Raw genomic sequence first — 27,038 nt, forward strand, 5'->3', positions numbered from 1 at the left:
GGTTTAAACGATAGCTGAGTCCATATAAACTAAACAAACACTTGGATTTGTTGGCTCGAATAAATATGAAGCTCTAACTCGTGTAATATTAAATAAAGTTTAATTTGTAAGAATAACCAAATAATGTTCCATTTGAATACAAGAGTAATCTTGAAGAATCATCCCATATAGAGTTGTTGTACAGAGCTATTTAGAACAATATTAAATTACGAATTCTTAAATAAAATAAAAAAGATCATTTCAAGGTATAAATACAAAATAAAGTAAACTGAAATTATCGAAGAATTACTTTGAGTTTTAAGACTAACTTATAAGAAACATTCGCCTATATATTGGATGTAGGAATTAATTTTGTACCTTTTTAAAGTAAATTTACCATTTGTTTATAAAGAAAAGCCATTCAAATTGAAATCTTTCCTCAATCACACATTTCAAGAAGAAGATATTCTTGGAGAAACAAAACGTCGAAACAATTCGTGTGTTCCATTACTACGAAAATTTGTAGTTATTTTAACGTAACTAAATAGCGACTAAATATTTCTGTTTAAACTACAGCCATAAATGATCGAATGTTATTGCATATAATTAATTGGACACCTAATAATTTTCAAGTACACTTAAAATCTGTTAGAAAAATATCAATCTTGGCAAAATCTGGCGATTGCTAAGCAGATTGATAATGTATCGTTGAGACTTAAATTTTGTCTTTAGATTTATTGTAATAGAGATTAGTTTGAGGATCTAGTCTACCTAGGACCCACTTAAACTATACTTATAAACGCTATGAATGTAAAGGGGCAGAATTAATTTTTAATCAATGAATTAAATGAAAAACTAGAAATATTTACCTATATTCTAATTATTCTATTTTACTAAGAAAATCAATTCGAAAATATCCATCTAGGCTAGAACACCTTAAAATTTAGTTTCGGTGAGATGAATGGGAGCACCATACTATGAGAAAAATAAGCAATCTCAAGTGAAATGAAATTTTGATGAAACAACAGGACCGATAGACCTTAAATAAAAGAAAAACTGTACTAAAGGAAATGGCCATCTATGCGGAGCTTTTTTATATTCTTTGCAACCACTTTCTCGGTCACAGCGTTTCAGCCGCATCATCGACGCACGTCATCCGATGTCGCCGTCGGGGTGGCGACGTCGCGACGCCTGGCGTCCTTTTGGCTTCCTACTTGCTTATTTCGCCCCGTTTATTTCTCCAGAACGATATACATACTTATTTACGTAGAACATTTATTCCGATTCAAGGACTCCTTCTCGTATGACCTCTGAAATGAATAGATCCCAAAGGACAGTGAAGGTTTGTTTTGTACAGAGTTTTCCAAAAGGGATATTAGTATTTTGTCTTCTAATCAATTAGCTGTTTTTGGCAGTATATTCGTCATGGAAATGTAACAATATTTTATGTTATGACGAGGGTATAATAAAGAATGAATAACAAAATATACAGCATTATTATGAATAAATTGTGTACAATGTGAACAATGTACAGTCAGTGTAATAAGTATTCGTACAGGAACCATTTATTTTAAATTTGTTGCTGTACGAATACTTCTTACACTGACTGTAGTTATTCTTTTCTTCGTACATGGATATCTGTAGGTATTTAGATAATAAAGTGTGTTCACATAACAACTTCATCGCAAACAAATTTCATTTTCACACGTTCATCGTCTCAAAACAGTTACCAAAAAATCCTGTCAATAATAAAATTAAAAAATAAAACAGTCATTTCATTACAACTTCATTCTACATTTTAAATAGACTGCGAATGTTTATGTATTTACGGCAAATTAAAATATGGGTAAATGTATGATAATGTATACAAATGAAAAAACATATAAAATATCAACAATAGTATATTAGGTGTAGAAATTAATTCTGTGCGTTTATATTTATTCGTTTATAACTGTAGTTTAAATAAAAATATTTACATAATGTATGTTGAATACATTCTACAATTAATATAATAATATTGTTATTTCATTTTGCATAAGTGCACATACCTTTTCCTTATGTTTAGCATGTGTTTATTCTATTAGTTTATATTATAAATGTGTATAATCCGCAGTCTAGTGATTACAATAAAACGTGAAAGATGCTATTGTTTAAGGATTCACCACGAATATGCTGGCAGGAATATCATATTATTTAAAAGCAAAATGATAGAGTCCTTTTTGGGGAACCCTTTATTAATCCCTGTCATCATTATCATTACTGTTATATAATGTACTTGATTGTTGAATGGTCCGACATGGATTTGACATGGAATGACTCGTGCTAGTGGTCTCTGTCTACCTTTTTATTTTAGACGAGTGTTTCCAAACGAAAGGATGACAATGTAAGTGTAAAATAAAACGAACGACAGAGAACGAATGGAGCCTCGTTGCAAGACGTGGCCCAGTTTCGCGGGGAACTCTTCATCCTATAGAACGCTTCAAGAAATACTTTACTTAAGTGAAATGTAAACAGAAGGTAATGGATTCGGAGCAAATCTTCGGGTAATTGCATCTGATTTCCTGTACAGCTTTACACGCTTTCAATTACACCTTGATCCACATGAAATTGTAATTTCCTGGAGATATTCATAACGGGTAGTCTCAATGTAGAGGTATCTACGAATATAATTAGAAAGAAGATTGTTCGCTTGATCGATAGAGAAAATGTTTGATCGCAATTATAAATATATGTAATGTGATGAGAAATCGAGGATCCAATTTAACATTTAATTTTCAGAGCAGATTCTGCATTGTTGTATACCCATTTTTGTTACTGACATTGTGTATCATTTGAAATATGCATTTAACATACTCTTGATTTGATTTTCGGAGAAATTATAAAGGCAAATAATACGGAGTATTATTATTATATTTTTAAAGTAACACCTTCGCCTACCATACACTGGGAATATGGAAATTGTGTTAATACTTGGCAAAATAATGGGCAAATTCCATTAAGTACATTATAATTACTATAATATAATTTTGACGTACTTTGTACAATACTGACAAGTAACACTACCCAACTGTAACTCACTGATTTGAATGAAAGTTAACGTTCTTATTAAACACCGAAAAATATTAAATACGTGTTTTTTTGTTTCAACTAAATACGCTTTTTACTCCCAATACTACGACACATACTTATAATTATCTTTGTCGACTGCTTCAGTCATTGAAATGTTATGCTTTTATTGTTTTAAAGTTATTTTCTTACTTATTTATTTTTAAAAAAATTTGTGTATGCAGTCCAGATACGGGGACTCTACTGTATTTTTAATTTATCACGACGCCAGCATAAAAGAAACGTCCACCATGAAAGTAAAAAATAATTTTACTCTACTTCGTATCGATCACCCAACATTTTTCTTTATAGAAAAAGTAGGGAGAGCAGTAGGAAGATGATAATAGAGAAACACAGCGTTATTCAATATAAAACAGCGATTTTTTGCTCTGCAACAGTAAGCCCGTAATCACTGATTACGCATGATCGAATCGTGGTTGAGACATTATCAAGAGACCGTTGAAGCGCAACCACGATGTAAACATTGTCGAAAACGCATTTACGTACGCGCATAGGACGTGATGATTCGTACACGATAATTTCGTTGATCGGATTTGAATGGTGTTTCGAATGGTTGGTTGAACTGGTGTCGGAAGTTGACGACATTATCGCTATTAGCGGTAAAATATCATTTACTGCTGCCCATCCGTCATTCAAAAGTCATTAATGTACGAATAATTGCGAAAGAGTGACACACGAGTCCCGTGTAACGATGGAATTATTGCACTGGCTGGCTCGATCGACGTTTATAACGTTGCTATCATCGCTTTGTGAATCGAAAGAAATATAAACAATGCTTAATCAAAACGAAGAGAAGATAATTCTTAAGAAAGTATTCGAAATTTATATAGCAATAGTAAAAAAAAAATATTTATTTTAACTTAAAATTACATGTACTAAATGATTTGACTATAAGTAAAGCAATGCATAGAATAGTTTAATGAAATGTATTAATAATAATTAAATAATTATTTAACGAAATGATGTTTGCCAATCTTAACGCAAACATTATTTATTGCGTTCTGACTCTACAATTATTGTAATTAAAATTAATATATAAGTTTACAAGTTTAGATTAGAAACAACTAGAACAATATTAGAAAACGATAGTTTTTTAATAAATATCGGTAACTTCAATCAAATTTATTTAAAGTTTAGGAAGTTTTACTAAAGAAATATGTATATTCATCGTACTTTGTTAAGTACCCAAACTTGTAGCATTCAATTTCGCTTTCAATTTTAATAATTAAATTCAAGTTTATCAACATATATTTTGCATTTATTAGATTAGAAAAACAAAAAAAAAACATTGCTTTTGGTATCTTTCAAAAAGATTACTATTTCGACTCACCGCACATTTTATTGCTAGACTTCTTTGTTTAATAAATTGACATTTTTATTAATTTGACCGCTATAACTAATCTTTATTGATTTACTACCAACTATATTATCAAGTGTTTTGTTTATCTAGCTGCCAATTAGCTTGCTAAATCTCTATCTTTCACGTTCATATTTTCCCGTACTACTAATTACTATTTTTATCCTAAGAGTACCTAAAAAATGATTGAAAGGCTAATTAAATAAGTAGCATGTACTTGTTTGGACTAAAATACTATACATATGTAATAGTTAACATTTGTTTTGAATATAACAAGAAACATATATTCTTATATTTTGAACATTATATAAATTTTTCAATTATCTCCTAATAATAAAATTCTTTCACTGTAATTCAACCATAAAATATAAACAGCCACAGTAAACCACATATTATATAATTTTTCTAATATTCCTTAAAACTGAAACTTATATTAAAATGATAAAAATTATGCTACTATTATAATATCACAGACAGAAACACCCAAGTTTGATAATATCATATCAAAAAATAATAAATATGCATCGTACACAATAAAAATGTTATCGAGTTACGTAATAGAATTAATAAAATATTTGCTAAGTATTCAAGATTGAAACTATTTTAAACAAGTCTAGGATAAGCTTCATAAATGAGTATGGTTTGAAAATGGTTCTCTACGGGCTGCGACTGTAGTCGCGAGGTTAAAACAAGCCTAGCCATAAAGCTCCAACTAATTCCATCTTGTGAACTTTTTTAAAAGGTTTGCGTGAATACATCTCCTAAGATAAAAATATTCTTTGGAAAGTTTTTTGATATCTGACCTGCTGGCACCATGTAAAGTTCTTTTTAACTGGTCCCACCATCGTTAAATCATTTCAAACGTTACGAATAGTGAGAAACTTTTTTCCTTGGGCTCAGACCAGTTCGACTTCTCAAAGTTCTCTCTTACGATACGTAAAGACTAGCACTATTGCCTAATTTGCCATTGCATAATAATTAGATTGAGAATAATATGCATTTACGACATATTGTATACGAGTCGAAGTCATTGTTTTTAATATAATACAATCCGAGAGATAATTTATACGCGGAGAACGATCGTTCTACATCACACGAAGTAATCGGTGCGTATTTAAATTTAGAACAACATTGTTCCGGCACACTTATTGGTCCTTGAATTCCCTCGTTATTTAAAATATTAGAAATTTTCGATAATGTAGAAAATCCTTCTTTTACATTTTTTTTCTAATCTTTTCACCGCAATCACCAGGAATACTTTTTAGATGTATTATACTATTCATATGCTCCTCTGTTTCACATGAATTACCCAGTTTCTTCGATTGTCCTTTTATGTGTGCCGGTATTTATGTGTTGGTTTAAATGCGATTTCCTTTCACACTTCACATTTTTATTCCAAATTTTGCAATGAATGCTTCTGTCATCGTTATCGTTATCGTTAATAACAAAATTGGAATCGGTTTTTATCCAATTTACCATTAATGCTTTTCTACTTTTTTTTTAACTTCTGGCGTTTTTAGAGAATTAAAAGGCACTTAAATATATTCACTTCTTCACAGAGATCACATTAACTGCGATTATTGAACCGAAGTGTTCGAATTCGAAATACAAACTATCACACCTAACGGTCGATTAACACACGGTTACAGAAATATGGTATCATATGGCCTGTATTTGTGTAAACACTACACAATTATGGTACGAAAGTATGGTGATAGACGAAACTAATTTGTCGAGATAAATATTTCACATAAGCACGATAAATAACATATGCAATATATTATTGCATATATTTTTAAACATAAATATCCAAAATATGCAACATCAAAAATATATTTTTATTGCACTCTAATTTCAAAACAAATTTCTGTCTACGTCCCATTCTTTTAACTATTTCCTATAAAAATATGCATTTGCATAAACTTCCGCAGTCTACTTATTAGACTGACTTTGTATCCAAATTTATTTTTGCCTAAGCCTTCTAATTAATTCTGGCAAATCGACTTTACTCGTGAAATCATTACTAATATGTGGTAATAAAAAACTGATGGGAAGTCGCCATAAAACTATCGTTAGGTTGAGTAAGAACTTTAAGAACAAAAAAAATGATCAACATTATAATTTATTCTATTATATCTATTCCAGAGGGTCCACGGCTGGTGAAGTATGAGAAACTCTGGTTTAAACGTTAAACGCGTAGAATTGAAAAGTCAGCATCATTTGTAATACCTATTATATTGGTTCACGTTTTCAGTTGTAGTCCGCTGCATATAATGCCTGTGGATATCGCCTGATGGATTTAACGATCAAAAGTGTGACCATTCTACTGGAATCGATTGATATTTGCGCGCGTACAGCAGCTGGACTCTTTGATCTCTAACTGCAAACGCTTGAGGAAGCTCGAACGAAACGCTTTGTAGATTGGTTTTTCCCATTTCTTTTCTCTGTCATTCGTTTAATCGAACTCCTGTTTGTCGAAATCGTTCCTTTCTGTTCTTCTCGTTTTCCCATCGCACTGATTGTCACTTTCCAGTAATGTTCCGTTTACTTGCGAAAGATTACATCGTTCCTTTGCGTTTGGACTCGTTAATAGAGAATTTTAATTAATCTTCAACAATCACGAGCCTCCATATAAGAGCGTTTCTTTGATTTATGGAGTATAACTCTCTGCTGTGGTATTCTGATCATTAATAATGTAACAATCAGAGGATTTTTGTAAGTTTTGCGTCATTTTTATGGGAAAGGATTCTACTTGTTTCTAATATCGATTTTCTACACATATGTATGCTTGAAAATAAAATATAATATAGTCATTGCAAGTTGAACAAAATACCAAATAGTTATATGCAATATAACGTTTTCGATTGAATATTCAATTTATTTTTTTTTAATATTATATTCTCATACATGTTTCTTTATGTTTTTTCACAATTCTTCTTGGACGATACATAATATTATAGTTATCATCCATAGTGAAATTTTATACTTAATTTTACGTATAAAGTTTACATTATATGATTTCTGGGCCGAAAGGCTGAAATTAATGAACTTACTACTACTACTACTACTACTACTACATTTTATGATTTGTTCTTTTATGTTATTTATTTTACATTTATTTCTATCGAAAAGGCATAAAAATTTCTTCGAAAATATTATACTAAATATTTTAATATAGATCACATATACTAATAATACTAATGATCTTTTATTTTCAAACAAATAATCTTAATGTGGATAGTAAACAAAATGAATCCTTTTTCTCGATATACTATCTTGAGAAACAAAAATCAATTAATCTGTGAAGGTTATATTCATCTTGCTTATTAAAATTTGTCTTACTATACATATCAAAGATAATATATTGAATTGTACTATATACATATGTATAGTACATAATACAATTAGATGCGATCAGATAGAATTCGAAAGATCTAAACAAAATTAATTATTGAAAATCTAATGATTATCTAAATAAATAAAAGATTTCAAAAATAATATTAAAATCGATATTAACGCTTCATTCGCCAGTCATTCGCTAAAAATCAACCAGTGATACTAGGACAAGTACTACACAAGAACTTGATTTGATTCAATAAAAATAGTAAACACAACACTAAGAATTTATGCAAAGTACAGAATAAATCAATAATTTATGGAAAGACAAATGCAGATGAACACAAGATAAAAAAAAATGTAATCTGTATTCAATAAATACAGTGTAGCATATGGGAAAACACGAGACAACAAATAGGAAACAGGTTGTTCTCCCATTTGTATACGACAGAAGCAGATGACTTCAATCATAAAATATTAAACGTTCTTTTAGCCATAGTTCATAATTTTATTAAACTATGAACGATGTCACACCTGGTCTATAACCTGTACTATCTGTTTAGTTTACAAAGACAAACCGTATGTTTCATGTTTCGTGTCTACAACTAGACCTCGCCGAACAAAGTAAACAGCGGCAACAAGTTACCAAGCAAGGCTGTTACTTAAACGGGGACGGCGAAAATGTTCGACGTCCCTGCATTATCGTAAAGCTCCAGTTCACGGAACCTGCTCGGCATTCGCTAGTGTTTCAATCATGGACGGAGTTTTCAGCTAAAGTGGAATATTTAAAACCGGATCTCAGCGCATTAACTGTGCGCTTGAAAGTAATTTTGAGGCATCCCTTTGAAATATGCACGAGGACCAGCCTGGTCCTCTCGCTTTTCTAATATAGAAGTCGAGTCGTAGCTAGTCGTATTCATCAATGAATAGTCTAGACTAATGTTTTTCAAAGTAGACACGCTTTATAATTCAACACAGAGGCGAAAGAAAATTTTTAATGGAGAAAAATGTAACTTTCAACATCTGTTTGGATTAGTTGAATGCATTAATTAATAGGTATTGTCGATGTTGAATTGTGGAAGCAAAAAGTTTTCTAAAAAGGACTTTAACATTTTTTTTTAGTCAAACGTAAATGGTGTGGAATATATTCGAGGTTTTTTTTTATTATAAATGGAAATATAATTAACTGTGAAAGATGAGTTCGTTTAAGTATCAATTACGACTATGCTAACAAGCGTATTTTGTCATTTAAAAACAGAATCCTAAAGTCCTTTCACGAAAACCCTTAACATGTTTCATGCATCAGTTTAATTTCTTCGGGGATAAGATTAAAAGAATTGTTTTCTATCAAATAAAATGGAATTCTAACATCCACCTTTTTGTCTAAATACAAATTTCAAGTAACGAATAAAATATAATTACGATTTTATTCTTTACTCTGTGAGAATTATAAAATGAAATATTTCTTAGCAAGTAAACACTATATATTCGCCATTGTTCTGTTGCAAGGAATATAAAACGTGAAAGGTTGGTCACGTTTATTGCACGGACGTGAGGAAAGGCTATTTTTGAGGATTATGGGAGCATAACAATGTAACGCCCCTCCAAAAGAGAGGTGTTACCAAAAATTATTTATAAACAAATTATACGGTGAATCGTTTCAAAACTTTCATTATGTTTTGTGTCTTTTTTCTGAACAGTTTAACGTCGCATGAACTCCACTTAGGTGGCATTAACGACGCCTTAAAATTTAATAAACAAAAAATCTAGTTCATTAATTTTACATATCTTATTTGTTATATGAAATAAAAATTCTTAAAAAAAGAAATCTTTCTTTCTTTCACCTGTACGATAATAACCTCTTAAATACTATTAAATACTTCAACAATTCAAGAGATTGTTTTCTTTAAATTTGGAACAACATTCTTAAAATGTGGACCTTTTGAGAAATGCAAAAGATCCAGTTTTATCAAATGTTACAGTGTTATGCAGTATTGTGTAAGAAGGTGTTCTCGATAAACGACTACAAAATAGCCGATTCTCTAAAACTCGTTTTGTTGAAATGATAAGGAATATTGAAACAAGACTTTTCCATAACATTAAGTAATACTAAAACTACTGATTTATATTTTTTTCATAGACAATTGTTTTATGATAAATATTGGAACATTGAGCTTAACGATGCGCAGTTTTCGCGACAGGTTCGAGCTGCTTGGACGTTGTCTTCCAAGTTATGTATTCGAAACACGTCAGACTTATGAATTCTTAAATGACACACTATTCCGCGGAAAATGACGTAGAGATTTGCGAAATATTGAATACTGACGAAATGATGCCACTTTCAATGTATAGTCGATATTTCACGTTTTCTTTTTTATTTCATAGTGCCGTGCAAAATAATAATTTATAATATTTAAGAAATTTTCCATCGTCATTTTCTGATTAAAAAAACAAAATTTCTTTCGAAACACAAAGTCGAAAAAACGTAGTTTCAAGAAAAGCGCGTTTAAAGTTTGTCGTTAAGATTGCCACTACCTTTTCTTCCTATGCTCTTTCACTAGTTTTTTGACCAAATCTACGCATTTTAATTTCTTTACATCGTAAAAATTCAAGTTGAGAACAATTTTAAATGTTTATGTGTCTCCGTCGTCGATATAATTGGCAATTTGACAACTGGACTATTATTATTTAACTATTTAACTGTGTACTATTTAATAGATGATTCTGTAATTCTGTAAATTTTTCGAATTTCGAAAAATTCTTTTGTAGGATGTTTTTAAATATTCTAAAGATTCTAAATATTAGTTTTTTAAAATCGGTTAAACCAGAACACCCCCTTAAATGTTACAGTGTTGTCGCCTCCTTAATTGCTTCCGCAGAAAGCCAACGACGACGAACACTCGAAAGATCTCGTTTCAAAGTCGACCAACAGAGAACGTTTTGGTTGGAAAAGTGGTTTGTCCTAACTTCGGGGAATTTGAATCCGAAACCATCTTCGGACTACTAGTGAGGCAGTTTGGCTGACAATGAAACTGGATTTCCCTCCCCGGGGACGCTATCTATTTCGTTCCTTCGTCCCCGTCATATTTGCCACTATCCCAGGTTTGCATTTATAGGTACTATCGTGTCGAAATTCATGACTCGAACGATTCCTCGCCTGTATTTTTATTTTAACAATTGATACAATATAAATTATTAGACAAAATGGAATCACATAAATAATCCAATTACATACAGTTTTGCCAATTCTACATTTAAGAGCAGAATGTGAAGGGGTAAAAAACACAGAAATGGAAGTAGAGACAATTTTCGACTAAAAAGGTACTGGTGTTAAGTGGATGAAAATTATTCTAGATGCAAGAAAAAAGATCGAAGAGAATAGATGTAATAAATAAAAAAATATAATTTTAAGTTGTGACCTCAGATTATATATTTAAGATTTGTTGACAAAGACTGTGTAGTAGGAATAAGAATACCAATTGTTAGGCAATTAATAAGGAGGAGGAGAATTTAGGATACAAATTTCCAATTAGAAAAAGATTAATGTAATTAAGTATATGCAGTGCCCCGCAATACTCAGGGGACAGATTTTCAAAACGTCGGGGGTCGGTAACTACGGAAGTTTTCAACTGATTTTCGTGAAACTTCGGCAGGAGTAGTTTTGAAGTGACCTCTGGGTGTGTGCAAAGTTGCATTGGCGAGGGTTGATGCGAAAGGGTTAATTCACCTCCGTAAAGGGGGTGGTGGAGAAAAACGGTATTTCTGAAGGGGCCAGGTGTGACGGAAGGGGTTGAAAAAATCAAAAAAACCTTTGGGGCGACTCAACCATTCATAACTCTAATTTATAGTTGCTCGCCATTTTGTTACGTTAAAGTATCAACATTTGTAATAACTAGACTGCAGATCTTTATGCAAAATAAAATCTTGTCAAACGTGTCTACAAAAATTGAACCTAAATAGGAATTTATTTTATCCCGCTAATATTATAATATGAAGTTTACTCTCAATATTTTTATATTCTTGCATACTGTGTGCATTTTGTAGTTTCTTGCACATTCAAATTTTCTATAAATGCATAAAGGTCGATTCAGACTATACGACACGGACCGTCATGTTCCGACAACGACACGTACCGGCACCGAAACGACAAAACATTTAAACACGCGTTTTAATGGAACTATTTACACTATTCCCGTTGATGGAACGTTCAGGACGGTGTCTGTTAAGTGTGAATAGTTTCATTAAAACGCGTGTTTTAATGTTTTGTCGTGTCAGTGCCGGTCCGTGTCGTATAGTCTGAATCGACCTTAAAGATCCGCAACCTAGTATTAACAAAACACGAATTTCTTCGACATTTTGTTTTTACAACTATATGTATTCTTTTGGAATATGTGATTGCGAAAACATTAAAAGTTGTATGGTTCCTCCTTAAAAATAACTGATAAATTTACTTCAGAAAGGCATAGAATTAATTTCTACGCTTGATAATATTCAATACTTTAACTCGTGCATATTCAAGTATTACTCTTTTACGACAAGATAACATTCTTCTATAATATATTTCTATTCAGTAAACACAATAAGAATACAATCTTGCTGAAAAGAGCTCTCACTAGAAATCGTAATCTTGACTTTTTTAATCTTACCGATTCCTGCATCTTGTTGTCGCTAAAGCTCCACCCTAGACCTTTGCTTCCTGTTTCATTTAAATCCACTATTGAAATAATGTGTTTCGTTCTTAGACTTCGAATAGAACCACCCAAATCTACTATAAACTGGTCCTCGAAACGCGATAATATTGGCTACGCTCGGTCCTCGAGGACCTAGAGTAGGTGAATTATTTTCCAGCAAAGTAAGAGTCGAGGCGTGACTGTTTCGTTAAGGGGCCACAGGAGTTTGTAAGGTGGTGAAATATAGTAGTTTTCGAGGGTGCACGCGAGCTGTAAACTGCAAAGTGATATTATTTAGGTAGAGAGATCAGTTCTATTATAAAAATCTGTGAATTCCTCGCGGTATAACATGAGAAATTTCACAATAAAAAAGAAAACATTTTTGTCTAACATTTTTGACGTGCGCACATTTACTGCAACATGATTAATTTAAATCTGGAAGAATTAAACTCTTCATTATTAATTTTACTTCGCCAGTAACAAACTACAGTGATATTTTAAATCGTCCTATAAATCTACATAAATGATCCAAAAGGTAGTGCTAATAAATCAGTATTTAATATTAACTGTAATAATTGTTGTTCTAAAATACGAACTGTAAAAGATTAATTGATACTTTTCTTTTTCGTAATTTTTTCGTTATTTTTCCATTTTCTAGTAATATTTGCTAAACTCATAAGGGAAATTAACTTTCAAGATAAGAGGTGCAATATAAACGCAATATAATATTAAAGTGCAAATCTTAAGTTTTTCAAACACTATATAATTACAGATACCTAATCAAAGTTTCATTCAAATGGTATATTTTTGGTACTGGAAGCAATTAACCAACTAAAGAAAAACAAAACGGATTCTTAAATGTTTTATTCGACAACGTTTCAATATTTCATTAGCGCGAAAAATTGAAACATTTTACAAACTAAGAAATGAAATCGGAAGTAATATGTAAACAATAATAATAATGGGAATAAAGAAAAACGAAATGAAAAGAGAAACTACAGTAATCAATGATATAATTATCATTTACAATCTTATGCCCACAATAAACAACACAGTAATTATAAATCAGTGTTTATGTCAAAAAGTACTGGAATTTTTCAGAGATAGGCTAATTTCTTTTCTAGGCAATAATTTTGAACAAAAAATATAAAATGAAAAGCTTTGAATCAATAGAAATAACAATTTAAATTACAAAAAAGATTCGATTTCACGCAAATTGAATAAAAGTTTATCTAAATAACTGTTCGATGTGATATTCGATAAATAATTAATGCCATAACTGTTCAATAGAGGAAATATTCAGAAGAAATAGCTACACGGAATTCTCATTGGTCATTCTCATCTATCATTCGAATAAAATTTTGCCCGTCCCTGGAATTATAAAGCAGAAAACAACCGATTTTCAGCGAAGTTTTATCGAACACTCTCTTTATCGGGACAATGTTCTTGGTTCGACTCTTTTCTGCCTCGATCTTTCATCGTCGCCGAGCAAAGAGGATCCCACTAAATTATTTTTTCGCGACCCCTGTCTTCTCTATCCGTGTTTTCCACTTTGCACCGGTGAAGCTCGGGAAAAGACAAAACGTTTCGTCGGTTTTCTTGGCAACGAGTTCGCCAACTTGGCGAAAATTGAATAGATAGCAGAAACGAATGGGAAGTGGTGCCAAGTTCTCCAACAGGAAGGAAAAAGGGAAAAATAATCACAGTCAGAACTCGACGGATGGAATCATCGTCGTTGCCTCCTTCCTTTCGACAATTATTCTGTTCTATATGACTTTTGGTCATTCAACGTTTACTAACTACTCCCAAGAACCTTTTCACAAGGTACCTCAAAAGAAACTGCAGAGTTTTGAACGCTAATAAGAGTGTTTCTTTTTTTCAGATGAAAAAACCTCGTAAAATATATTTTAAATTAAAGAATGCATGCATGCATGTGAGTGTGTAAATTGTGTGTTCATGTATGTCTATTCAAACATGTGTTTGAAATAAAAATTTCAGCATTATAAAAATATTTGAAGAAATACTCAATGTTAAAAATATGATACACTGCAAAAGTACGTTTTAACTACTTCAGATGAGAAATATTATTGAAAATATTACTACTCTTCTAATCATGTGCCTATGGTTTCCCTTTAACGAACTGCTATTTTTATTAATCGTACAGATCATGTACAATATTATAGTAGTAACCATTTGCAAAGAAAATATCACAATAACAAAACAGAAATATTCCGTTAGACTTCGATTATAATAAAAGACTACTTATATTATTTTTGTAATTGTAAGTGATTCTGATAGAAAGAACCATTAAGAAATTGATCATGATAAAATTAACCTTTAATAAATTAATCATAAACTATATTTGTTAATTATAATTATTGACCATGTAGTTGGAAACATAAAGTGGAAGGCTACTAGAAAAATTAATAGGAACAAGTAAGAATATTATACAAGTTCTTAATCATTGTTTAAAAAAAAGAAAACAATTACAAAAATAAAGGAAATTTATACAGTCACACAGTTTGCAAATATTACAAATATGTTAAATATATTTGTACAACATCAATTTCCACTTTCACATCTGTAAAACGTTAGAGTATTACTATTTACTATAATTGTAAATATTTCGTGTCTAACAAATTGCAGTAATAAAAAATTAGAAAATATTGGTATGTTTTGAGTATAATCTTCCTTTCATTAGCGTTTGATTTAGGTTTGGGTTTTTTTTTTACTGTACGCGAAAAAGCAAACGGCAAATAGTAAAGACTTCAATTTGAAATGTTAGTATTACCAATTCTAGTGATTTTGTCTAACGTCACGTTTCCCCACAGTTTTTGAAACCGAGTTTTGGATATGACTGAACCATAAGCACAAGTCATAAGTGCTCCTACGCTCTTAAGACTGTTCTAAATGTGGATCTTGACCTTAGAAGAAAGTATGCTATGTTTCGTAGTGTTACATATTAGAGCGTCGCTTGATTGGTCCTTCCAGGTTTATTTCGAACCCTGATTAAATAATACATTGTAAACAAGTATTCTGGCAATAAATATGAAATGCCAACCGCAGATTAATACTTTGGTAAACAAATCCAATGATAATAGCATTGAATAAATAAATGTCTAAACGACGCTTAATTCTATCTTTATTCCCCTTACATTTTCGCTATTACTCTTTCTTGCGCTTCGTTTTGTTGGGATCGATATTTTAATTTCATCAAAACAGTGATATTTGTAAGAACTTTCAAGTCTTATAAGCAGTATATCCATTCATTGCTATCAATAACAAAGATTTGTTTAATGCTTTATAATTATTATTTGTTTTATGCTTGACTGATCATCATTTTCAGATGAAACAAATTATTTAATCAATAAATAACGAAAAGTTCTTCTTAAACCTTCTTTCTTCCGGTCGAAAGTAAAAATTGGTATATTATTTAATCAATTCTCATTAGATCAATGTTACATTATAGAGATCAAAAGTTTATATTAACGATGCAACATTAACTAATTTATGAGATGATACGACATGTGATAATACGATACAAAACATACTACTTTTTTCAGGGCGCTGAAGTCACAGTATATTGATAAATTGGAATAATTGGAATAATTGGTTTAATTAACCTATTATCGCCAAGATGATTATAATTGGTCTAAAATGAAGTGAGCTTACTTCTTGATTTTAATTTATCAATTAACTTGTGAACTGGATAAGGACAATTAAAATAAGAATTATAATATATAGTCCAAGTACTTTCTTAGTAAATCAGAATAATTAATTTAAAAATGAAACTACCATTAACTGCACTTGACTAGTACTCGTTACGATGCATAGTTGATAGCTTTTGTTGATTTTAATTGATTCATTCATTCTTTAATTGTACATGAAAAATTAAAATGAAAATTATAATACACACATATAGTGTAATTCATCCTCTATTTCTCGAGAACCAACTTCTAATTTCTTCTTATAAGACTGACTACTCAAATTGAGTACGAATCATTGCAACGGACATATAACGTTCTTGAGAACGGTAAATAGATCTAAATTGAGAGACCGACGAGGTCTTCTATTGCATCGTATCGTGGTCTACAGAATCAACAAAGTGTGTCGCGGTATAAATGTACTAAAGTTACTTTCAAACTTCATTTCTTTATTAGCCTTAACAATAAACAATAAACGTTATCGACCTTTAACGTTTGAAACGACTTCAAGTTTCACAAATGTTATTCTAAGTCATTATTCTAAGTCTAAAATTTAATTTGTCTAAAATGACAGCCAATAAAGTAAGACTAAGAAAAAGTTAATAACATATTTGTTAAAAATATATAAAATTTTTTTCGTCACTTATGCCTTAAAGTATTACGTAATGTTAAAAACTTGTACTACGAACTAAATCTTACATGACCACATACTTTCAATTTATTATTTATTATAAATAAAATCTGTTTAAAAAATGTTAAAAAAATAATATTTACAGTATTAAATGTATTTTATTCTGTTCAAGATAAATCTACATTTTTTGTCACATCTCTTGATCACATCTTCTTGATCACATCTTCATTTCTATATCAAAATAATCGTGAGACTACATTATTCTTCTAAAGCATAAAAATGATCGAATTTACATAATGAAGAGAAATGCTTACCAATAAATTTTTGTCGGGGTAGACGGTTCAAGTAATTCATAAAGATGGCGCCACCTCACGGACCACGGTTTTCTATGTAATACAAAACATAGCACTCTATACAAAATTATTGAAATTTCCAATTAAAACGTACTGTATATTTAGTAAGATACTATTTAATCACCAGATTATTAATTACTATTTTAAACTTACATTTAAAATGATTAATTAATGAAATGTATATATTAAATTGAAAATATTGGAACAATATGTAGTATATATATATATATATATATATGTACCAAGAAATATGGCTAAAAATTGTGAGTTAAGATAGAAAATAATTCAATGATATATACAATATTTACAATATATTTATTATAAGTTCGCACCAAACCATCTATGAGTCAAAAAAGTATTTGAAAGATATTATTTATGCTTGTCTGTAGTGGTTGTGTGCTTACAATAAATATACTATAAATATTGTATACACCATTGAATTATTTTACAGTATAAATAGGGGCTGGTATATGACTGTAAATAAGTTTGATACAAGGCACATATCGTGTCTTATAAATTTATTTTGTTGACTTTGTACATTTATATAGAATCACGGGTAAGAATACAAATACTTTATCATACTATTAGTATGAATACAGAATTACAGATTTTTATAAGAATTTAATGAAATATTAATTTAAGAACATCCAGGGTATGGATCTTCTCTATTTGTTCTCAAGATAAATTTAATTTTTCTGTCCATATCCTCATCATAAATAGCTCTACATTTCTCATAATTTACCCTTCGTCTTGTCTGACAGGGTTTTTCAAAAAATCTAGTTCGTCTAAATTGCTCAAAAATCTTCTCCTGCCCTAATATACGATTCAATACTCGACATGCTCTTTCTATATTGCCGTCTTTGACAAAAACTGTTCGAGCAACAAATTGAGCATGACGTCGACAGCTCATCTGAAACAAGATTTCCATGTTAATCTGCTTCTTAACTTCCTACAATTTATTTCTTCTATTACCATAATCTCAAATGAAATTCAATCTTATTTTTTATGTATCTCTTGTTTATTTCAATAATTATATCATGCACATGAAAATACATTAACCCTTTTGAGTGTGATGATATTTTAAAGTTAATAACCGTATGATGTTCAATATATATTTGCACATGTGTTCTAATAAATTTTATGCTGTACATTCACAAGCTGTTTGAAACTGTTTAACATATTTTCAGTGCGTTGTGAAACATGTATGTCCTCTATCGTAATTCGTTTCATCAGGATCATACTTCAATGAGCCTTTATTCTAACAGGATACTATTTTGATCAAAATTGGCAAAGCTTAACTCTTCTATTTTCATTTATATTTTCTCCACATTGCCAAATATAAAAATCTACTATGGAATAAAACAATATCATACTATCAAGTATGAGTTTACACAAGAAGCTACTGTAATAATATATAAATCAAAAGTTATCAATTAACGAAATGCAATAAAAAACCATGGATAATATTCAGGTGTGAAAAGGTTAAATGAATTTATGATATAATTATTAACAATTTTTCGCCGTTGAATAAGTTGAATATAGATTTTTAACTCGAACAATTATTATGTTGAATCTATTTAATTCGATGTGTGCTATAATACCCTTTAGTTTAACTTTTAAATCGACTAAATGTAAACATAATATGTTTATAGGTTAGATATTTTCCCAAAACATATTACTAATTTCAAAACAAGTCTTGTCATTCAAAAAAATTAGAATATTAACTATTTAATCAATTAAATAAAATACCTTGTGTTCTAATTAAATATGCACACTTCTGGGAATAAAATTGAAATGAATAAAAGGAACGATGCTACTACTGGATGTAGCAGAAGATTCCGATATGCGGATGTTTTCGTAAATTAAATCGATCAATTTATAGACGCGGTTCATTTGAATACTTCATATTCTATTAGATCCATATATAGGAAAAAACGAAGAGATCGCTTACAATTGATTTAATACAAATAGTTTCAAATTTACTTCATTCAAAATACTACAATACAACATTGTAAAATATATGTACAGTGGGTGTAGAATGTATTCGTACAGCGATCAATTTCCCAAAAAACTTTTGTGTGAAATTGTAGTTTCTTAACTTCTTTTTTTATAATCAATGATATTTTACATATTCTCCGAAATCTCTAAGATAGATATAGTCCAAACAACATTTACTGGTTAATATAATTTGTGAAATTAACAAAAAAATGCGAAAAGTGGGATAAAAGTATAGAAGCAATAAGTATTTGTACGATTCTTATGACGAACCATTTACAGTAGAGTTTATAACGTAAACACATTAGTTTATTGCTTCGTACGAATTAGAAAACATGAAATTTCCAGTAAAGTACTTTTAAAAAAGACTTTAATAGAGGAATTGAAGAAGATCCCACTTCGAATAACTAATAATTTAGTTAATTTAATGCTTAGAAGAGTTGCAATAATTATAAAATTAATAGGAAATCCCTCGAAGGAAGTATTATATACTTATAAATTAATGTAAATTTCTTTCTTTTTAATGAAATTTTAAAAATTAAGCAGTTGTGCGAATACTTATTGCTTCAACATTTCTATCGATTAATTGTTTTTTTTCTTTTTTTTTTGTTAATTTCGTAACTTACATAAATAGCTATTTTTTGTTGTATTCTATCTATTTTAGAGATTTCCGAGAATATGTAGAATGTCATTGTTTATAAAAAATAAGTTAATAAATTACAATTTTACATAGTTTTTTTGGAAATATCGATCAATTTGTTTATTTATTTTTCTTTTGCGACATAAGAAGCGAGTGAACAGAAATATATCTGTTAGTTATGTATACTTGCCACAACTGATGGTAATTAATTTTTTCCTCCTCGTGGGCGATCACAATAAAATTGCATGTGACCCAGAAAAAGCATGTTTAACAAAGTAATGATGATGAAGTATAGTATTAAACAGGAAAGAACCTAAAGACGTAAATGTGTTAGTACAAAATTTTATTATATTGCGCATCATTATGCATTTATCAAAATTGATAAACAAATTAAATTGATACTTAAAAAATGAAATTTACTATATTATAAACTAATATTTAAAAAGAATTACTTCTCTATCTTTCAAATTATACCGGAATCCCCATCGACATATGCTAAGCCATACCGATAAAGATATCAAAAGCAGTACCACTGAAAACGGAGTAGCATATATGTGTATACGGAACATTTGTCTTTATGGATTTTACAAACCACTCGTAGTTCTTCTTTACTTCCACCTTTTTGACATTCCATGAAGTCCCTCATTCCGTGACTGAGATTATCAAATTCTTTAATTTGCAAGCACATTCAATTTCGTATTTAACTTTTACCTTTCGATTTAATGGTGGGATAAATATTTATAGATTTAAATTGATTCCTCGTCTACACATTTTAATAGCACACATTCATATTTTGTCGATAATCTTCTTTTGTAGGAATCAGAAACGATTTGTACATCAATTTTCGTTAATTTTGTCTCCAAAAATTTATAATTTTTCATTAATTAAACGCCTATTGAAAACAAGAATTTTTTAGACTTCTAACCTGAAATTTAAAATAGAAAACAATCGATTTTGATATCGCTTTATTGTCATTTGTAAATGTCAGTCGAAACTATAGAGATTGACCATTATATTTATAATACAATAATTGTTTTCAACGATTGGAAGTACAGTTATTATAATAACTCTAAGTATATTTAAACGAAAAATAAATATTCTCTATGAAAAGGCAGTTATGTATAACAAAATTGCGTCAAATAGAATTATCCAAATTTTATGCTCGCGAAACAGTTTTATGCTTCATTGTGTGTCGGATGTGTGTCAAAATGTGTCGGATTTTCTAATTTTATTTTTACTTTAATCTCTTCTCTCGTAATAAATCATTTTTTCGAAAAAAAGTCCACTAATTAATATGTTTAATTCATGGTATGTTTGGTCTGTTCAATGAATAATACTTTGCGAAGTAACTGTTACATAAAATTAAACAGAACATGTTCCTATTCGCTGACATTGTTTAATCGATACTTGTGAAAACGAGGAAGTTCAGGAAAAAGTCGTACTAACAGATGTCTACAGATCAAGAGAATGAAAATGCCTGTCTTGTGGACATGGAAGTGTGGATCGGGAATGTGCAAGTAATCACCTTGTTGTGTACAAAATTCAGCTTTTCATCCTCTACAATTTGAATACAGTATTTGATCGATACCTTGGTATACCGCAGTACCGGCTTCGGCCTCGTCTATTAGATACGAGAGAAAACGACGTAAATTGTAAGTCGATCCTGTTTGTCTAAAGTTCTTGTGTCTTAACTATATATTTTGTCAGTTCCTGGTGAAAAGCCATGCCGCCAAAACGGAAGAAAGCTGTCAAAAAGATTTCCATCGAAACAATACCACCGTAAGTCTCAACTTATTAAGCATTTAATAACATCGACTTCGTGCACGCACTATTACGTGAAATTTTTACTCGTATCTATTAAATAAATAATCAAAATTCACGATATTTTTACTTTTTTAAAGAATTTCTCTGTATTTCTGTATGATTGCAATTGATTATTAATCAAATTTAGCTTCGTGTTATTCGCAATGAATGATCAATTTTGTCATAATTTTACTCACTTCAAGGATGGAGTCGGATATTCTGGAGGTGGAACCAGATGAGCCACCGAAGCCATTGATATCATCGGTCACTGGCGAACCTTTTGGACCTCGGGTACATCAAATCGTCGAGAAAGAGGAAGACAAAAGCTCTGATGACGAACCCGAGTCGGAAAGCGATGATGAACTCAGGCTCTTGAAGGACGACACACCGGAAGTGCCCTCAGAATTTTGGCACATACAAAAACTGATCAGATATATGAAAGCTGGCAATCAAACCGCGACCATGGTGGCTCTCTGCCTTCTAAAGGACTACGATCTCACCAGCAGGGTAATCTAATCTAATCATTCTTTGACAATATTATTCGTTTACTGATCTGTTCATTTGATTATTTGACTTTGATTATTTAACATAAGTAATTATTTTTCCTAGAACTTAGAAACAAGAAAGTGAACGAGGACTGTTATTTGTGTTAATTGTAAATTTCAAAAGCACGAAACATCAATTTTGGTATTTTTTCTTTACGTGTATTCCTAACAGTTTGATTTTTTATATTTTTATAAAGGAATTAATACATACTTCTATAGAAAAATTTATAAATTGAAAAATAGTGGAATTAAAAATTCTTGTGTCTCGTTCATTTCTTTTTATTTATTTTTACGATAATATGGATAATGAATTTGTTAATTTTTTTTCTTTTTTATAGTGTCTTTGACAATCTATTTTACTATATTAAATTTCATATGAAATTGGAATTGTTTTCTTTTAAAGGTGTTCTGATTATTCTCTTGGTTGATACTTTGAAATTACAACTTTATAAATTAAATGAAGATATAATGGAGTAGTATAGTAGAGTACTAGATTAAAAATGCAACATAGTTGATTCAAATATAATATCTTATGGATCTTTGGGAAAGACATTTCTTATTAATTTTTACAAAAACACTTATGATAGGAAAAATTTGTCTAATTAGCACGGATAATGTTACTGTATTACGAATATTGCTGAGTCTTCATTCTTTTTAATTCTATTAACATCATTGATGCTTCTCCGTCTGAAAAAGTTTCTCCAATGATCAATTGGATTTCTAAACTTGTTGAAAGTGTACATTTTGAAGATGTAGTGCAATCTTCCTATTGAATTCAAACTATACATAGTTGCAAGAATTCTACTAGCTATTTGCGTTGGATTTCTATTACTTTCATTCCCGAAACAATAGTGTTGTAATTTTTGTTATGAAAACAGATCATACAGAAAGCTATTCAAGAAATGGGAGGTCTGGAAATCTTGGTGAACCTCCTCGAGACCAAAGATCTAAAATGCCAGAACGGTTCTCTGTCAGTTTTACTACAGATTGCGAGTTCCGCAGACATGCGACGGTATCTAATCGATCTTGGTATTGTAACACCGTTGATTCAAATGTTAAAGCATCCTGCTAGGGATATTCAAGTTAGTCTTTTATTTACTCAATACAACTCAATACAACTCTTTACAACTCGATTGCATGAACAATCATTCTGTCGAAAGTGTTACGAATCATCGAAAAATTGAAGTCTACTTAAGCTTACTTAAATCTACTTAAGTCTATTTAAGCACCTATTGCAATGTAATATTTCATTTCCAATTTGTTTCCAATAAAGGTTCTAGCTGCAGAGACTATGGCCATCATCGCACGAATTAGAAAAGCGAGGAAACAAATACGTATTCGAGGCGGTATACCTCTGATCGTGAGTCTTTTGCCATTTTGTAACTAAACTTTTCATCGTGAAATATAAGATTTGATTGAAATATATGTAAAAAAACTAATTTTTTAAACCCTATTCAAAACTAAATCATAGATATTGATTTAAATGTATTTAACATATTCTAATGTTTCACAGTGACTTTAAATTTAAGACTTTCACGGGAAGTTGTTCGTTGTAATATTCATGGCTTCCGGATGGTCACCGCGTTTATGTTCAGCTATTTGCCGACATTTTGCAAACGTTGTAGTCTGCATCAATGAAATTTTTCTAATGAAATACGTAGGATTTTCTTTATTCAATTAATATTTGTATTTTTTCTGTAACTTTAAGTACCGCAATTTTAGATGTATGTTTTAATTTGAAATGACGCCATTTGATTAAAAATATACATTTTTTGAAACAACTATGTATTTCACTAGCTTTTGGACCAAGGAAACTAATTAATTTTGTTTCGTTGTTCTAACTTGAACCTGGTTTGGGTTATCGTGTCTCACGGTAAAACCATTTATTTATGAGACGCTCCATTAAATCGTCTGCCGAGTCACCATTTTTTTAAAAATAAAAAAATTAAGAAATGATTTTTTAGTTGAATACTTATACAATATATTAATGTACTTCGATATAAACAAAATCTTGTTATCGCTCCAATCAAAATTCTTGGAAAAGCCTGAAAATTCGGGTGGGAAAAGTAGTGTAACTCCTTAAACATTATCTTTTGTGTTTAACTGTAATCAAGTATACTTTCCTTTTCAATAAAAAAGAATTAATACATACTATTTACGTTCCATTAAGAAACAAAAAAAACCGTTTATACGGTGGAAAAAAAAGAAAAACAAAACATGGAAGGAATTGTGCGCTAACTAGAATTTCTAATAAATAAATACATTTTTGATATTTAATAGTTGGACGCAATGGACGTGCCAGATGCTATTCTACGGCGATCTTACGATGATTTAAGCGAAACTAAGAAGGAATTGGTAGCAGTTGCAATAGGTTGCGCAAAAGTTTTGGACTCTATAAGCAGTAGCCCGAAAGTGAGGGAAGAACTTCGAAAACACGGGGTAGTAAAGCTTATGGAACGTTTCCTGAAATCCGAACACACCTCTTTGATAATACCTATGATGGGTGCCGTTCAACAGTGCGCGAATATGGTAGGCAAACTTTCTCATAATTCGAATGATGAACAAAATGTATTGTAAACAATCTTTATGAGCAGTTTGCTTTGAGCAAAATTCTTTATAAAAGTTCACGCGTAAGAGATTTTTGTCTTGAACCATCTAATATTGTCGCAAGAAAAAATAATCATTTCAATGGTGCTGAGAATAGAAGGGGAGTGTCAATCTTCAGAAAAACGACTCTTCTAACCGTATAATTATTAAACATAATTATTTAACATAAACAGATCAGTCCTTTTACCTTGCAAAAATGTCGATACATTCATTTCTTCTTGAGATTGGATAACAGACGTGAAATTGATCACTATTTTATCTTTATTGCTTTCAAATTCAAAATCGCAGTGGTACTTGTGATTCCACCTGATATAATCGTGAAGAACAATTTTACAATTATATCAAATAATTACAAACTATAATAATACATTATTATTATATAGGCAATAGTTCAAATAATGTTGTTTCAAACATGATGACAAGTATGAAAATAATTATGAAATAAAATAACGTGTTAATTGAAATGAAATGTCAAATAACATCATTTAAAAAGTATCCAGGACTGGTATTAATCACGAAGAATTGTACCATAAAAGGCTTGAATATCGTTTTCAGGAAGTGTTTCGTGAAGCGTTCGAGCATACGGACATCATCTACGACGTGGTGCGGCTACTGGAAAACGAGGACATTAAATTGAAAGAGAATTGTGCCTTGGCTATATTCAACTGCGGCCCAAATAAAGTCGCTAGGGACATAGTTCGGGAGGCGAACGGTCTAGACATGTTATGCAAGTTGGTGCAAAGCGAGGATGTTTGCAAGAACAAGCGTTTGCTTGCCGCAGTCACAGGTGGAATCTGGAAATGTGCTATGAGCCCAGAAAATGTAGCAAGATTCAATCAGAACGGTTTGGTGCTGTCTCTAGTGCCTCTCTTAGAGGAGCACGAGGACGAGGATGTGCTAGTGAACGTCGTAGGAGCTCTGGCAGAATGTTGCAAGGATCCTGTTAACAGAGACGTTTTGAGAGTTAACGATGGTCTGCCAAAGTTGGTAATTAAACACGATGTTTAAAAATAGAGATTTTCTCTTAACATTTTACTTACAGGTTTATCTAGGTTCGAATTCACGACAATGACTAGAGATGTCTGCGATTGTTCATAAAATTCTGTATCTTTTAAATTAATTTAAAAATTAATAAATTTAAGACTGAATAGGACAGAGAGAAGCATTTAAAATAGGCTAACTGTATAATCTTCCTACTTTTGCCGGTAGAAAAGTATGCGCTATACAGGGTGGTTCACCTAAAGCAGGTCACCTGAATATCTCTTTCAATTAAAATCTGACTGTCTTTTTGAAAGTTTTTCCATAAAGAGGATAAACGATGCTATATTTTCATTTTTTTTTCAATATTTTTAAGAGCGTGCGTGGTCTAAAAACAAAGCATTTGTTGCAAATTCATATACATACAGAAAATTTAAGTAAATCTATGGTGTAAGTTGCATATTTATACATATAACGATCCTTTTTTAAATTAATTCCAAACATTACCTCGAAATCGATATTTGTGGCCGAGAAAAAACGACTCTTTCCTTAAAGGGGGGAGTCTGATCCAGCTAATGTATTTTTCTAATGCATATAATTTTCCGATATAATTAATTTTTGTTATTGAAACATTTTTTAACATATAAAGGGACGTTCAAAGAAGAAAATTTGACAGTGTAGATTTAACTTGAATGTATACATATATAGATATAGTAGTTCTTATTTGCAAGAAAAGGATTCAGTCAAAACGGTGGGATACGTGGAGCCCTGGGAAAACATCTGATAGATAAAATCAGAAAATTTTTTCTTTAGTAGGTACGTAAAATGCGTATGAACCTCAATTTGCAAAAAAAAATTGTTAAATGCAAAAATTGCACATGAAAATGAACCATACATGTCGGCCGTTATTTTGCAATAACTTTATGCTATAATAATAATTCATTAAGAGTCGAGGTTCATTAGCATATTGTTGCGTTTCGGCATAATGAGTAAACACAAACTTTAATAAATAACAACCAGCTTTACAATAGAAATGTGTACAATAGGAATGCAATTAAATATAGCTTCGGAACGTCTGCTCTCAATGGCGTCTTGGTCGAATCTGACAGTTTGACAGGCGATCGATCCGATCGCCTTCTTCTCGCTGTCTTCATGTTCCGGTCGCGAGCACCAGCAGGCCTTGGATCCATCCAGAGGGTGCTCGCAACAATATCAACTTAATTACCTTCAACTTAAGGGGTTAGTCGCAGTCAAGAAGAGGAAAAACTACATTTCTATGTGATTTTTTTTAGTTATTAAATAATAATTTGCATA

General features: G+C 30.7%; 2 protein-coding genes across 5 annotated transcripts in view; one reads left to right on the forward strand and one right to left on the reverse strand.

Moving 5' to 3' along the window:
• LOC128873829 (armadillo repeat-containing protein gudu) overlaps positions 1-27,038 on the forward strand; it is a 166,503-nt gene that overhangs the window by 133,518 nt on the left and 5,947 nt on the right. The window contains exons 1-7 of one of the 4 annotated variants that reach the window (XM_054117718.1): positions 19,999-21,443; positions 21,499-21,570; positions 21,798-22,101; positions 23,018-23,221; positions 23,413-23,499; positions 24,420-24,668; positions 25,302-25,733. In XM_054117718.1, the coding sequence (XP_053973693.1) occupies positions 21,515-21,570; positions 21,798-22,101; positions 23,018-23,221; positions 23,413-23,499; positions 24,420-24,668; positions 25,302-25,733 (1,332 nt within the window). In that variant the 5' untranslated portion in view covers positions 19,999-21,443; positions 21,499-21,514. Of the gene's footprint in view, positions 1-19,998; positions 21,444-21,498; positions 21,571-21,797; positions 22,102-23,017; positions 23,222-23,412; positions 23,500-24,419; positions 24,669-25,301; positions 25,734-27,038 lie in introns of those variants that run through there. The other 3 variants (XM_054117717.1, XM_054117719.1, XM_054117720.1) reach the window with 3 other exon arrangements.
• LOC128873835 (28S ribosomal protein S21, mitochondrial) lies at positions 17,660-19,043 on the reverse strand. Its single transcript, XM_054117729.1, has 2 exons — positions 18,906-19,043; positions 17,660-18,066 (listed from the first exon to the last, which is right to left on the reverse strand). The coding sequence occupies exon 2, from the start codon at positions 18,064-18,066 to the stop codon at positions 17,794-17,796; it is 273 nt and encodes a 90-aa protein (XP_053973704.1). The 5' UTR covers positions 18,906-19,043; the 3' UTR covers positions 17,660-17,793.

The sequence above is a fragment of the Hylaeus volcanicus genome, chromosome 3 (assembly GCF_026283585.1).
Source record: "Hylaeus volcanicus isolate JK05 chromosome 3, UHH_iyHylVolc1.0_haploid, whole genome shotgun sequence".
Classification (NCBI taxonomy): domain Eukaryota; kingdom Metazoa; phylum Arthropoda; class Insecta; order Hymenoptera; family Colletidae; genus Hylaeus; species Hylaeus volcanicus.